Source organism: Sceloporus occidentalis, unplaced genomic scaffold (genome assembly GCF_023333645.1).
Source record: "Sceloporus occidentalis isolate IW3139 unplaced genomic scaffold, rSceOcc1.0.p SCAF_30, whole genome shotgun sequence".
Taxonomy (NCBI): Eukaryota; Metazoa; Chordata; class Lepidosauria; order Squamata; family Phrynosomatidae; genus Sceloporus; species Sceloporus occidentalis.
Window position 1 is genome coordinate 3,917,703 of NW_028317010.1, and position 15,984 is coordinate 3,933,686.

Below are 15,984 nucleotides of genomic sequence, written 5' to 3' on the forward strand. Positions count from 1 at the left end.
AATATGCACCCAGCATTCACTTAAAACGGTGAACAATTGTATAATGCGTAGTCATTTAAACTACCGTATTGGCTCGATTATAGGCCGCACCCTAAAAAAAGAAAAATTTATTTTTAAAGAAAAAATACACAGTGGAATGGTAAAACAGTATTTTATCTAATGAACAGGAATACATGTATTTTAAAATTTTTGGTATCTATTATGCAGTTAGTCAGCATATGTTATATTAACAGAAATTTGTAAAGCCAATAGCCATTTTAAGGTCCCCCCCCTTAATTCACAATGCACCTTACTTATAGATATTCCCCTCTGCTCCCAAGATATGCCACTCTGTGTCCAGATATGCTTTACGCCCCTAGAAATGCCCCCGACTTACCAACTTCCGGCGCCGGCACATCCACCGATGCTTCTATGACGGAGAAGCACCGGCAGAAGTGCCAGCAGCGGGGGTTGTCTATGCACATCACCTCAGACGTCCACGGCTGCCGGAGAGGAGGATCCAGGTCCCCTGCAGCGCTGCGGGGGATCTGGATCTTAACCCTACTGCGTCAGGCGATACGAATTGCGCATCGCTGTGCTAAACCCCGATTATAGGCTGCACCCCCACTTTATAGTGGGGGGAAAAAAGTGCGGCCTATATTTGGGCAAAAACTGTTTATTGTAGAAAACAATTGAAAGCTTGGGTCTCTAGATCTTTTAGCAAATTAAGCCCTAGGCCAACCCATTGGAAGTTATTTAACATTTCTTAAAAAAGGAGAGCCTAAAAGCAAAAGCTGGAAGCAGACTATGTAACGTGATTATTTAATGGCAGACAGGGTATTTTAGAGACTTGCAGTGTGTCATAGGACCTAAAGTTTTTAACAGAATTGGTCATTTAGATAATTATCTTGCAACAATATATTTTTTTGAAAGGGATGTATGTAAGAAATCAGTGTGATTCTGGCTACTAAGAGGTTGGGTATAAACTTAGCTATATTTTCTTAGCACTTGCGACAAATGAAAATGTTATGGAATATAACTCCTGAAACATTTAAAATGTTAACAAAACACGGATAATCATGCTCTGCTGGTTTTAGTGTAAAGCACTGTTGGGAGTGTAATTCTACATTTAAATTGTACCGTAGGCTCGCAGAAATCTACATAACGCTACTAATTGTTGTGATTTACAAGAAACCATTTACATGTAACAACCTCCGTTTCATGCAGACTCTGGGATGCAGTTTTGTTTCTTTAAATATCATTAAAGTAAAATGAAATGTATGCCTAATGTGAATTTAGTTTTTGTAACCTTTAAGTTAAACAGACTGCAGTGCATCTGTTTTGTCTGCGGCACATTAACTAACCGAAATTATAATCATGCTGCTTTTAATGACATCTAGATTTTTAAAGAAATGATTCATAATAGTTGATGTATTAATGGGCCATTTGTGATTATGTGCTTTCTGCTCTTTGAATGACTTTGTGTGTGTAAGATTTTTCCATTTTCTTCTGCTTAGAATACAGAGTACAAAGGCGAATACTGGGCAGATCATCATACCATTAAAATGTTCTGGGAGGTGTTTCATGAGTTGCCTCTTGAAAAGAAAAAACAATTCCTTTGTAAGTATTTTCATTAATAGTAGGTATTCTAAATATATTGCAATTACAAGTCTAACAGTTATTGCTGGTAAAAATGTATTTAAAATTATGATTGCAAAAGCATATATATTATACAGCTAAATATATATATATATATGTTAAATGTACTATTCATGAGTTATTAGAAGCTGGCATAATGTAGTGATAACGTTTGGTGTACAGATAAGATCTTTGACAGCCGGGGAACGTCTGCACGATGGATGCAGACAACCCCCGCTGCTAACCGCACCGCCTACCGGCTGCAGCGGAAGTTGTGTACGCGAATCGCGTAGAACTCTACACGCTGCCTGGTGCTTAGTCCGGGCAGCGTGTAGAACTCTACGCGAATCGAGTAGAGCTCTACACACTGCCTGGACACGTGTAGAGCTCTACGCGAATACGCTGCCCGTAAAGTACCGGAAAGTTGGGGGGGGGGGACAGGAGGATCCAGGTCCCCTGCATGGGGGATCTGGATATTAGTCTCATAGTCAGACCTAGTTGAGATCCGATTATAAGACGACCCCGATTATAAGACGAGGGGTATTTTTCAGAGCATATGCTCTGAAAAAACCTTGTCTTATAATCGAGCAAATACGGTATATTTATGTGGGTACGCTAAAGGAGAAAGGAGAATTACAGCTAAACAGAGACACCGCTGAAGGGTTAAAACAAATGAGACAAATAAGTGAAGATAGAAGAGATTGGGAAGGGGCAGATACTTTTTTTCACAGCACTGTAACTATATTATATAAAGACTAAACACGCCTGAGATTGGTGACTGATTTACAAAAAAATTAAAGCACTTTATACTGCAGACTATCAAATTATTGTATTTTGAATATTTTATCATTTTTAATGCACATAAATGTTTCTCAGGTTTGCTTTATATTGAATTGTATGGTAGAACCTGGTACTCTTTTTTAAGAGAGGTATATAATGTGTTTATTATTTTAATTACTGGTGTACCTATTTGTGCTAATTACTAATTGTTGCCATTTTTTCTCTCAGTATTTCTTACCGGCAGTGACCGAATTCCCATTCTTGGAATGAAAAGTTTGAAGCTTGTAATCCAGCCAACAGGGGGAGGGAACAGTTTCCTGCCTGTCGCTCACACTTGCTTCAATCTGCTGGATCTTCCCAAATATACTGATAAAGAAACTCTAAAATCCAAGCTCATTCAAGCTATAGATCACTATGAAGGTTTCAGCCTTGTATAAGCATTGGAGGAATTGCTGTGATCAGCTGTACAAATCTTTTTATTATTAATAATCAAGCAAGCCCAACACATGCTTTTCTATGTAATATCCACATGGTTACCATATAGATATTTGAAATTAAATTAAAACAGTGTACAGGATGTGTCATGTAGATACAGCAGGCATTTGTTGTACATAACCCTGAATGTGACTATCTCCATCTTAAAATATATTGGGGATATGAAAATATGATTTTTTTCATCTGTTGATGAATTTCTGATCACATGTTTCCTCCGCAGAGCTACAATAAAGTGTTTTTACATTAGAATTTCAGCCTTTTTAATTATGTCAACAGGTAAAACCTTAAAGCAAGCAAAGAGTAGGACCCACTACACTAACACATTGTGCAGGCATGGAAAAATATCCCACAGACTTACTAGTCAGGACAAATAAAATGTACTTCCTGAAACCTCAGCGATAAACCTTTCAAACAAAACATTAAACTCTTTTTCAGCTTGAGTCACTGTCACAATGATGTGTGCACATACTTTGTTTATTAGTAGAGTAATTGCTTGATTATTAAACTTTTTTTTTTTTTTTTAAAGATGTTCACCCTTAGATGCTCTCGCTCATGCTCCCATACCCATTCACTGTCTCACGCTCTCTCTGAATGACTCCTTACCGACCATTTCTGTGTCCCTGTCTACTTTTCTGCAGCTCCGCTTCTTTTGCCGCCTCTTGTTCTTCTGCCTTCTTTCTTCTCTTTTTTCTTTGTCCGCTTCTCCCTGGTATTGGCTCCATTATCTGTGTGCTTACAAAAAAGAGGTGGAGCCTCTTTTACAGGGTCTCTGCCCTTTTACTGAAGTACTCAGAGGCCAGAATATTGCAGACGGATTCACAAAGAAAAAAAAAAGGCGTTTCTGTACCTCCCTTTCTCCACAAATGCAATATTCTGGCCTCTTGGAGTACTTCTGCAAAAGGGCAGAGCCAAGAAACGCACCATTGGGACAGTCTCTCCCCTGTTCCAACAATTGCAAAAGTACCTGGATAACGGGGATGATACGGGGTAGAAGCAGAAGAACAAGAAGAGGCAAGTAGAGAGAATGAAAGGGTATCAGAGAAAGTGTGGAAACAACACAATGCAAACGGCATTTTGAAGCTCTGGCTTATTTTTGTTTCTTTGGGGGTCCCTCTTGCTTTTCTGCCAAAACAGTAACAATTTAGTTACAAAGTATCGGTTTCAAAGGCACTAATTATTTTGATATCTGACACACTGCCAAAACTCCAAGTTGCTATAGTAATGCAATAACAAATTACAAGGTAAATCTTAGGGTCCGTTTACAGTTTACAGACCTGAAAATGTTTATTTCTTTAAAAGAGGACCCTTCCCATTTTTAGACTTTTTTTCAGTGGAGCCCAACAGGGGGTCGCATGTGAGATAGTAATGAGCTAAGGAGATCTCTGCTGTAGATGTGATAGGGGAACGAGTAGAGGAAGACAAGAAGAAAGTGTGAGCAAGTTTGTATATATATGTGTATTGTGTTAGTTTAAGGGTATGGTGTTATCTTGTATGTTTGTGTGTGTGTATGGTGTTAGCATGTGAGTTAATTTATGATGCTTAGAGTGAGCATATAGTTTAGTGGCCCCTGGAAGAGGGCGATACTGTGTGTATGCATGCCCCGATAGATGTATGGGAAGAGTATTGGCTAAGTTTTATTAAAAATGTATTTCCTATCTAGTTTACCTTAGGTTACCTTAAACATAAAAAAGCTTGAAATAGAAAGTGTACCTTTAATCACCACCACCAGAGATATTTTTGCATTCTGCCCTTGGATCTTAATTTGATCTGAGAGAGCTGCCTTCAAAATATTTTGGGCACACATTTAGCCCCTTTATTACTAGGGCTATTTTGTTACACAAAATGTTTTGGTGGGCATGTTTGTTATTCTTTAACCATAATTTGTCTCTTTCTAATTTAATGCACCCACATATACACTATATGGAGAAAAGTATTGGAAAACTGACTTATGCCAACAGGGACTTCTATGAGATTGCATTCCAAATACATAGACATTAACATGTTGTTGCCCCCCTCCCCCTGCAGCTATAACAGCTTCCACTCTTCTGGGAAGGCTTTCCACAAGATTTTGGAGGGTTTTCTGTTGGAATTAGCCCATTCATCCAGTAGAGCATTTGTGAGGTCAGGCACTGATGTTGGATGAGAATGCCTGGCTCGCAATATCCTTTCCAGTTCATCCCAATGGTGTTCGATGGGATTGAGGTCAGGGCTCTGTGCGGCCAGTCAAGTTCTCCCACACCAAACTCATCTAACCATGTCTTTATGGACCTTGCTTTGTGCACTGGGGCACAGTCTTGCTGGAATAAAAGAAAATACAAAGTTGGAAACACAGCATTGACCAAAATATCTTGGTATGCTGAAGGGGACATACTAACTTTGTAACTAAACGTAAACTTCATGTATACGAAGCCCAACAATCTACTCATTAAAATACTTTGTATAATTGATTTTTTCACTACTGGAATAATGACAAAAACAATGTGTTCATGGTTAGCATTTAATTTCAAGCTTTACTAGACACCATTGAAATATAGTTAATAAATTAAAACCATGTTCTTAAAATGTAATATGTTTATCTTTTACAATCAGTTGTGTCCCCTCTGGTTGTAGTCAGTATTTTTCCAGCACACAATAGAAAGCAGTGCTGTTGATGTACAAATGAAATTGGGAAGATAACATCTTAGTAAGGTAAGATTAGTAAACAAAAAAAAAAAAAAGCTTTTTATTGATATTTTCATTTTGCTTCCCAGGCGTAAATGAATCAAGCTTCAAAAGTCTGTTGCCCTCAGGAAATTAAATGCTCTAATCAAAAGACAAATCAAAAAGAATATAATTTATCCAATAACCAGCCTATTGAAAAGCCAACAACAGAAATATTAGCAATATATATAGCATTAACATATATTTTCATGCAGCTGATAAAATAGATGTTTTGGCATTGTTGTATTATTTAATTGTAGTTTACATGTCGCACACATTTGGTGGAATATTAGTACTACTTGAGCTTTTGTGCAACATAGAAATCTAATAAAATAGATTTGTGGGGTTTTTCCCTAGGCACTACATAAAAATGTAAAAATATAAAAATCATTTAATAAATGTAAATGAGATTTCAACATAACTAAGCATATGGATTATATTAATTTAGACTCTATTCAATAAAAAAAATAAATCATATAGGGTTCCTGGAAAATCGAGGGCACTATGACAATGACTGAGCCATACACAACTAATATGCCCCATAATATTCTTAAGGGGAAATATGTTAAGTTACTACTTTACATCTTCCATGATTAGATTTTAGATGTGAACAATCATGGCCATATCCACTGAACAAGTAGAGCTGACTTTTGGCACCGTTGTCGATTACTGTTTGCAAGCTTAGTTTCAATTTGACCACTAAAAAAACTATTTTATTAAGTACTTACCCAATAAAACATTTTTGGATTGAAATACCCTAGAAGGCAAAGGTAAAATCCAAGGCAAATAATTATATATTGTATCCAGGGATAAGCATAGGATTAATGGTACCTGGTGCCCCTTGTAACCAAAACACAAACACTATGTAAGTTCACTCTAACACTCACTCACTCTAAAGCCATACACTTACACACACACACACTATTTGCCTCCTCTCCCTCGCACCACTACCCCTGACACTCTAACACCATACCCTGTCTACGAACACACATACTTATGCTAACACCAGATAATGTAACACACCGCCAATCTAACAACCAAATAGTTTTTGCGTGTATAAGTATCTCCCTTTCCCGCCCTTAAATAGTCACAAGGAACAATTATTTGAACAATAATATTTTACTGTGTAATGTGATACATTTACAAAATACAGAAAATGCATTAAGCAACAATTTCAGATATATATAGAAAACTGATTAATCACTTTCTGCCATTAACTACATTGCATGGAACCAGCATGGTCAAGAAGACACTGCGTATGTATTCTGTTAAACAGCTGATAAACATTAAGGTGACCCTCACTTTTAAGGCATAAAGAGTTAGATCTCAGACTATTAAATACATCCCATATGCTTCAAACAGGGTAAAGTGTTAATTCTGACAGGATATTTCAATTTAGTTTTAGTCAGTCTTTCGACTAAAATGCCACTTTAGTTTTAGTTGTATTTTAGTCATCTGAATTGTTTTAGGGTAGTTTTAGTCGACCAAATCTCCAGCAGATTTTAATCAACTAAAAAAACAATTCAATTTACTTCATCAAACCATATTTTTTTGAAAAATATACACCCCTGGGAATTTTCAAACTTTCCATGCACACATTTTACCACAAGCCTTTGTTTCAGTTTGCCGTAGTATTTTCGTGTGTGTTTTTTCCCCCACACGCATTTTACTTCAGGTGTGAATTTACCGCTTCTGGTATATGTCCCTGTCAAACACCCAATATGTGTTCAGTAACATCTCCTGAGTACAGCGATACCCCCATGCATGCATTTATTGGGTTATTTGGGAGGTAAAAGGCAACTTTTGTGAGGTGTGCATTTTTTGGCATTTGGAAATCTGGTAAGTCTGTGCCCATGTCCCATATTAGGATAGCGTCATAGTTTAGATATTTTACTAATAATAATAATACCTTAAACAATATTATATTTAAAAACAAGCAGGATACAAAGAATGGAAAAAAAAATTCTGAGTCATGGGTCTATAAAAAACACAATTTTTTTGTTGGATTTCAGTCACTAATACAACAAGAAACAGATGTCAGGCAGTTTTACGTATTTTTCCTGTTATTGTCTCTCTCTTTTATGTTGTACATGGAATGCTCTGTAGTGATACAGTGTGGGCGGTATGAGAAAACTGAACAATCTGCTGGAAAATGTATAAACAATTGATAGTTCTCACAATGTAAGCACACAAAGGACATGTTCATCTAAAGAGGGTTAGTGACTAGTTTTGAGGATGTGCTACCTACGCGATTGAACCCAAGCTGTCTGTGAGCACTTTGTTTATTGAGTTGTATGCATTGCTGCCATATTTAGTCACGGGTTGGCTCTAGAGCTGATCATCTAGGAACCCAAAATAAGTTCCCCTGCTTAATGTGGACAATATCAAAAGAGGACTCCTTGTATTTAGCATGGCTCCAAGGGACAATCAACATTCCCGGGTTTGTTTTCCTGAATATATAACTACCTATTAAATTTCTATTAAGGCTTTTGGCAAAAAGTAAAATCATGTCTTTTCTGACTCCATTCCTGATAATATAATTAATACAACATATTAATCTTTTTTTGACTCAGTTTCATATACATGATATTGCAAAGGCAGGTGTATTAAACTTTGAAGAGCATAGGATATACTGTCAGAGCATTGCAGTCAAGAAATGGATAACAAATAAACATGCACACAAAGTAGATAGCAGATTGAACCAATGATAAATACATTGTCTTATATTTGTATAATTTCACATAAAAAGCAGTTATAGTTAATAATACTATTCACAATACCAGACCTGATGATACAGAAAAAGCAGACGAGAGATCTTTAATACACAGGGTATGGATTCTCATATTTCATAATTTCGGAATTTTCGAAGAAGGTCTGAAGGGGCTTCAGCTGACCAACGGAAACGCAGGAGGCAGGAAGTCAAATCGGACGTTCCTATGGTTAATAAAGAAAAAAAATCAGGCTGTGGTGAATCTAACAGTAAACAGTATAATTACATTTGATTTTTGGATAGCCAAAAGGTTCTGTGGCACTATTACAATGGGGAGAGCGAAAATTACAAGCAACATTATATGTAACTATAAAAAACTGTATACAAAATACAGCATAATATCAACACACATATAGAGTATACTGCTATAGGAGGAGAAAGCAGGCTGATTTTACAAGCTTCAGCGATTACATTTGAAAATAAGCCAAGGTAAAATTTTAAACGGAAACGACGATGATTGGCAAATAGGCGCATGATATAGGTAATTTCATCAACCAAATGTATTAAAAGTAGTAACTATGACAGTTCCCTCAATACAATCTTAATATAAACACAGGAAAGGCAAGTCTCTCCTCTTCTTCAAGCACGTGTGAACGTGTAACGGTAACATTTACTTGTATTTCCTGACTAATCTATGACAGCATCACAAATCGGTAGCTTTTCCATGTCAGCATTGAATTAGGTGGGATGCAGATTTACAGCATCCGCTCCCTCTCGGTTTCACTCCCTAGCTTTGGGCAGCCTCGTGCAGAGGCCGTGGTGGCTTTAGTGGGTAAAATGGCAGTGCAGAAAAGTCAGGGTTAGAGACAAGAAGAGCCTATAAATTAATCTCTGGGTATGGTCTCTCTTCAATTAACATTCTGAATTATACAGGGAGAAGGTTCTTTTAATACCTTAATAGCATTTGAGTAGAGAAAACTTTCCCGAAAATAACCTTCTAGTGAATTGGATAGAGTTTGTTGGAACTAGGTGCTAGTGTGGTTCATTTTGTCAGAAGAATCATGTGATCTTTGGATAACTCTGTATCATTTTGGACAGTAGGGTAAATCTCCAAGGCCAGTGTCGAAGCAGGTTCATTTGTAAACTGGCAATATCTCTCTTAGCTATCTCTTCAACTATATCAAGTCTTAGGATTGACATTCCAAGTTTTTGGTTGGCTGAAAGAATTTAAGTGAACAATATCAGTGCTTAAGTTAAAATAGATCAAGCCCCAGGGCCTGTTGGCATACTTCCCCATATACTTTGGAAACTTAGCCAAGAAATAGCCAGACCAGTGCTTTTGATCTTCAAGGGTTTCCCTTGTCTGGTATGGTGCCAGAAGACTGACTATAAAGCAGAAGTCGTACCAATATTCAAAAAGTATCAAAAGCTGAGCCAGGTAACGACTGGCCTGTGAGCCCGACAATCTGTAGAATTAAAATTATTTGAAAGCTTGATAAAGGTATATTATTCAGGAATAGATGTCCAATAATATCATTGTCACGGAAGCCTCCGTGACTGGGGGAGCGCCTGAAGGCTGTATTTCCCATTATAGACGGTGGACCCCTGGATCGTATTACATACTTCCAGCAGGCAACAGTGGACACTAATTACAGTGCAATATCTGATTCACTTGTTTGAATAGATATAACATATAGAACATATTGTTGAAATTGGAGCACTAGGTGACCAAGTGGCAGGTGAGTTTAAACATTGATCAATGCAAAGCGGTGTTTTTGGAAGTGGAGATACTATAGGCCATTCGGTCACCCTGTCTTTTGAGGCAAAATCCCATCTTCTTAGGATGGGAAAAAACAGGATCTGCAGCACTTAGACAAGACTTTTGATTGATGTTCTAAAGATTTGTCCCATTCCGAGTTCCTTTGTCCCTCATTGGAATCTCCCTCTACTCCTTAAAGCCATGGCTTCATATCCATATAATTTGGCAGAAGCACTGGAAACGTTACACTAACGACCTTAATTTTGGTTGTTGTGAGCTCTGCCAGAAGAGCGTCTAGAAATCCAAGCCTCCTCCTATGCGGACTTCCTAGTTATGACGGGTGGGGAAGGGTCATATTTATAGGTTACACTTTCATTCCAACTGAATAGCTACTCGTTAGTGATGCGGCTTTGGGATATAGCCAGGAAAAGAACATTACTGTTCATCTAAAAAAAAAGTCTTTAATAATTTATGAACACTAAATACAATGTTGGATAAATGTTTTTTATTTTCTTAAAGTGGGCCTATCATTTCCAAACATGGGGATGGACCAATGATACAATTAGCACCAAATGCAAAAGCTTAGATTGCAGGATAATATTTTACCAATGCATTTGTTAGCGCACATACAAATTATATATATATTATTATATTATATATAATGTTGTATAGAAAATAACTAAAAATAGAAGAAAATACAAACACAAACCATAAATTTTTATACATCTGTATATCTATATAGCTTTCTAGTCCAGATGTGGAACATTAATCAAGTGATCACAATGGATGGACATTATAAGTTTCTCAGTACATAAACAAATACAAGTTTTACACTAAAAAAGATACAATATAATAAAAAACATTTATTACCTTCAGGGCTTTTAGGGGACAGCAAATTAATGTCTTCAGAAGTTTTCCCCAATATGTCATGTTCATTTTCATGGGGACTTTCAATTATTTTTTCTCCAGGGTTAGAGAAAGTTGTATCAGGTACATTTGGGGAATCAGCCGGGGCTTCCAGCATTGGTTCTTTTTGACCCCTAACTGCCCAATGCATAGACTGAAACCAAAAGTTAAAAAAAGAATATAGAATTTGTCATGATCACGCATGAGGGCTTCCAAACATTTATGTCTGTATCAAAGCTCTGCACTCATGCTTCAACGTAGAGAGTAAATTCACAATACATTGTGCCAGAAAACAAGTTGTAGCTTAGATGAAAGTTTATAAAATTGTTGGCTTCACTCTTGACTGATCAGGTATATAATTATCAGCTTTTGTTCAGATCCATGTGGATTTTAAATAGGGGACAAAGGGCATTATGGTGAATGGAATCAGATATTGTTGGGTACTTGTTAGGTTCGTTTTAAAATGGTCTAGTTTTAACTCATTTAGACTGGTCCATAACATGTGTCAGAGTACCATAAGGAGCTCCAAAACACAATCAAATACCCTTCAACATTTCAGTGGCACACATTTCCACTGTACTCACATGAGCTCTAAAACGGTAGGTGAGAAGGTACTGCCCCTAATGATTTATTCTAAATTGTAAGTATTACATATGGTCAACCTTGCCATGTATATTGTGCAAAAAAGGTGGATTTGGCCACTTATAGCCCCATGGTGATGACAAGATATATTACCAACTTACAATAATTAGGCGTTTTCCAGGGCAATTACACCTTCCAAACTCACCACTTTGTCTAGTTGAATAAATAAACCCCATTAATCATGTTGGAGGAGTTCTCCAGTGATGTTTGGTGTATCCTAAATAGTTACATTTTTCAACATTATAATTGATAATTTTCAGTATATCCCAAATGCTTCTGCTAACATCTGCGCAACATCTGGAGCATTGCCATTGAAGAATCCTTGGCAGAATATAGCAGAAATGAATTCTGTTCCATTTGGAGTTAATAAAGTAGTGTGGCCTCCCAAAGGAATGTTTTTGGAGATGAATGTTTCACTGACACACCTCCACAAAACAAATAAGTTAGTATTTAAACAGAAGCCAGAAGAGATTAAAAAAAAAAAAAACAAAGGACAAAGGGTATTAGAGTACAAACACTGGAATGAACATTTTGGGAAATGTTTACTATAGTAAGACACGCGAGGTTGAGATCTTTTCCCATCAAAACAAATTCTTGTGAAATTATATGGTTACAAACAAAAAATTAAAAGCTCATTCCAATTCCCAGTTCAAAAAAATATTTGTTACTTAATGTACGATGTGACCAAGATGCTAACACGCGACAGTGTTTTTATTTTGCTTTTGAAACATGCTGAATAAATATTCTAAGTGCGATACGTGGCACTCTATGAGCCCGTTATGTCCCAATTACGCAGTTCTTGTTTTTGTGATGTTCAACAGACGACAATAGTAACCAAAAAGCATACCATTTTAAGAGAATCCTGCAATGCTTCCCATTGTGTATACGGAATCATGATTTTGCTACGTCTCCAGTAATCATACTGTGCACGACTAGCTTCATTTGTCAGAGTTTCTTTAGCTTGCTGCAGCCTCTGAAATTCTTCCACTACAGGTAAAAATAAGCAAAAATAGACTATTAAACTATTTCCTTTTCAGTTTTCCTTATGTGTTTTTTTATTGAGAAGACAGATGGACTTCCCTTTCATGGAAATACATCTATTGAGGTAGAACCTGGGGAAACTCTGCCCCAGAATGAGCTCCAACTCAATAGTTCCTATTGCGTTCATGATTCCTAACATTTAATCACACTACATGAAAACATCCAAATTTCCATTTCAATATACCTGCTCTTTGGTTTCCTGGTTGCTTGTCGGGATGGCATTCCATGGCTCTAATCTTATATTCTGCAAGAATTTGCTCAACCTGGATAAAAGAAAGGTACACACCAATTTTGCTAGGATGATTAAAAAGGCAATCAAAAGGTAAAAATGTTCTCCTCCACCGAAGATATACTGTTCTGTATAGCTGTGTGTTTTTTCTTATTGTTACACCATACATTTACTGACCTCGAGATCAACTCCACATTATCATCCGATATTTGGGTATACTTCTTGCTCACACACCACACAATGCTGCAAAGACCTTTTTTGTTTCAGGCAATGCACACACTGTATCTGATGCCTTACACAGCTAAATAAACCTTAAGGATCAGAAGAGAAAGCTAAGGAAACACAATACAGCTGAAATCCCCAACATTCTTGTAACGATTACAATGCACACACGTTCTGGCCCCTGACTGGTTGCATCAAGCAGCCAATCAGTAATGAGAATCCTTGAACTGAAGAAGAGGGGAGCTGCAGGTTCTCACCAAGATTATTTTTTGAAAAATTCATATAAAAGTACTCAAAGTTCTACCTTCGTCTTTAGTGGGGCTTTCACGGTCAGTAAACTGTCACTTTATGGATGCAAGGAACCACTTGATCCCGAGGAGCAGAAGAGTTACTATCTCAGAGTTCCACAAGCTGTTCCTTAGCTTGTTTGAAGATTATTCTATTGTTAACAGTTATGACAAGGAGGACTAACCCGAGCCCTCCCTTGTCATCTTCAGTCCTTGGACTGTTGTTGTAACCCTTTTGTTCCAGTCCCTTATCCCCAAGTGCATTCCTACCAGGATTCCGCAGTCTCTGCACCCCTGGAACTATTTATCATTTTATTGTTTCAGTCATGGTCCTTGTTGCTTCTCCATACTATGTCTTGTGTCAATGTATGCTTGTTTATGTTGTACTGCACAGGAGTTTTTGAAGTTTTTAGGTGTACTATTTTTATTACTAACTGTCCACGTTATGATTGTATATATTTGGTTATGCTGTTGATGATTGTGTTCTGCGCTCTTTCGCAATATGCCTTGTATATGATATGTATGTTCTGTCTTGGCATAGACCTAACATGACTGTAAGTATTATGCTCGGGCCACTGCTTTTCCAACCCCACATTGTTCTCTAAGTCTGTGTGTGTTTGTTATATTGTTTTTATTTTGCTTATTAAGTTATATACGTTTATAATGCATTCATATAAAAACAAAAAGTTATTAAGAAAGACTATGCATTAATACATGACGTATTGATAATAATCTTGTTGATTAAGCCAAATATGTTTTAAGTACACACAACACTCTGCTCCCTTTTACTATTAATCAATAATAGACCTTCAGACTGAGTGAAGATGAACATCAAGGTCCCTAACTTAAAAGAGGACACTTTTCTTTAGAAACAGGCTGAAGGTGCCAAGTAGAGCTCTGCACGGGACTGTTTTCTTAATCCAGCTCCCGCTGAATTTCTGACCACTGCCGCCCCCGCAACACATGGGTGCTCCGCCCACGCAACACATGGGTGCTCCGCCCACGCAACACATGGGTGCTCCGCCCACGCAACACATGGGTGCTCCACCCACGCAACACATGGGTGCCCTGCCCCGCCTGCAGACATTCTGTCAGATTTTAGAGATAGTGAAGAATGTACAGAAATGTTAGGGCTATGCTAAACATTGCGTTCCATTAAACGGACCATAAGATAAACGAGACTGAATACAAAAGTGAGGCAAGGACTGCCTTGCGGGAGTGCACAAGGACACACAGGTATATTGTGTGACCGCCACCAACACACAGAATACCGCCTGGACCCCAATCCCAATGTATTCCTCTAGTGTCAAGGACTCCACGAGAAATAGAAGACTTTACACTCAACTAAACCGTATATGTTTGTGTTGTACCATATTCTGTTTGCACAAATGCGTCAGCTGGAATTTTGTATTAACACATGTGATCACGTTTCCCAGAGGCAAAAAGCGAAGTCACTTAGAACGGTATAGCCTTTACATATGTGGCTGTATTTCCAAACACTTAATATCTGAATTCATCCTTATGCTGGAGTACATACTCCAGCCCGTGGGTTTACCAGACATCCCTAACTGCATTAAAAATCCAGTTTTAAATTAGAAGGGTACCAAATCCAGATTTCAAAATCCCGATTCTGACAAATACTTACCTTAATCCACAGCAAAGGCTACATTTGAATTATGAATTGTGTATTAAAGTGCTATGATATATTTAGGAAAAATATTGAAATGTTTATTTTAGCTTGTATTTATTTGCAACAGAAAAAGACTGTGAAAATACAATGAACTAGTCAACATACAAATATAATATTTATACAGTACATAACACATAAGAGTATTTGAAACATTCACTGTTATTCTCATTCAGATCAAGCAGAAATGGAATCAATTACGTAGGCTTCTGTACTTGTACCAATACTGTTAACTAATATATAAATATATATATTCACATACACACATAGGATATTGTAATTGTGTAAACGTTGTATAAAATGTATTAAATATTGTATTAAATGTAAACAGGCAAAGAAAAACAAAACATCAAAAAAAAGTGTTATTTAGCATGACTTAAATAGAATAGTTAGCCAGGGATGCTGAATGAATTGGTCAGCATTGTAGAAAGAATAAGACAGCACCCACCGTGGACAGCTCATCACAGCCCAGCACAGTGTAATAATCCTCTGACTCCAAGCTGCTGCTCAGAATAGAATCCATCGCTCAGCAGAATGACTCCTTAAGTCAGGTTTATCCGCACACAGCAGCGAGGTGGCAATAGCTCGGGTGGGCTTCTAACCTGTCTGTTTATATGGGAAGGTCCCCACTTGTTGCTTTTGATTGGCACCCGAATGTAGGAAGTAGCGGATTATTTCGCAATGCAGGATGGAACTTGTAGTTCACAAGCAGCAACATGTTTGTGGATTTAAGGCAAATCAATAGTTTACAATGTCGGGGGGGGGGTTATTGCTTCCCCCCCTTATATGTTATTAGAATATCTGAGCAAATTAGGTCATAATGAGAAATAAATATCAGACATTTTTAATAGTACAGTGTCCTATGGTCTGGTCACAGAAGGGATACATGTGTGGCAATGTTTTTTCCTA

General features: G+C 37.4%; 2 protein-coding genes across 8 annotated transcripts in view; one reads left to right on the forward strand and one right to left on the reverse strand.

Annotated features, from left to right (window-relative positions):
- LOC149298930 (putative E3 ubiquitin-protein ligase HERC4) overlaps positions 1 to 2,834 on the forward strand; it is a 41,857-nt gene extending 39,023 nt beyond the window's left edge. For all 7 annotated transcript variants that reach the window (XM_089486697.1, XM_089486703.1, XM_089486698.1 and 4 more), the window contains 2 exons: positions 1,497 to 1,599; positions 2,626 to 2,834. In XM_089486697.1, the coding sequence (XP_089342823.1) occupies positions 1,497 to 1,599; positions 2,626 to 2,834 (312 nt within the window). The remainder of the gene's footprint in view (positions 1 to 1,496; positions 1,600 to 2,625) is intronic.
- Positions 2,835 to 8,431: 5,597 nt separating this feature from the next.
- On the reverse strand, positions 8,432 to 15,598 carry LOC149298931 (dnaJ homolog subfamily C member 12-like). Its single transcript, XM_089486782.1, has 5 exons — positions 15,524 to 15,598; positions 12,835 to 12,913; positions 12,457 to 12,596; positions 10,932 to 11,121; positions 8,432 to 8,526 (listed from the first exon to the last, which is right to left on the reverse strand). Exons 1-5 carry the CDS (start codon positions 15,596 to 15,598, stop codon positions 8,432 to 8,434), a joined length of 579 nt encoding a protein of 192 aa, XP_089342908.1.
- Between the last annotated feature and the right edge of the window lie 386 nt (positions 15,599 to 15,984).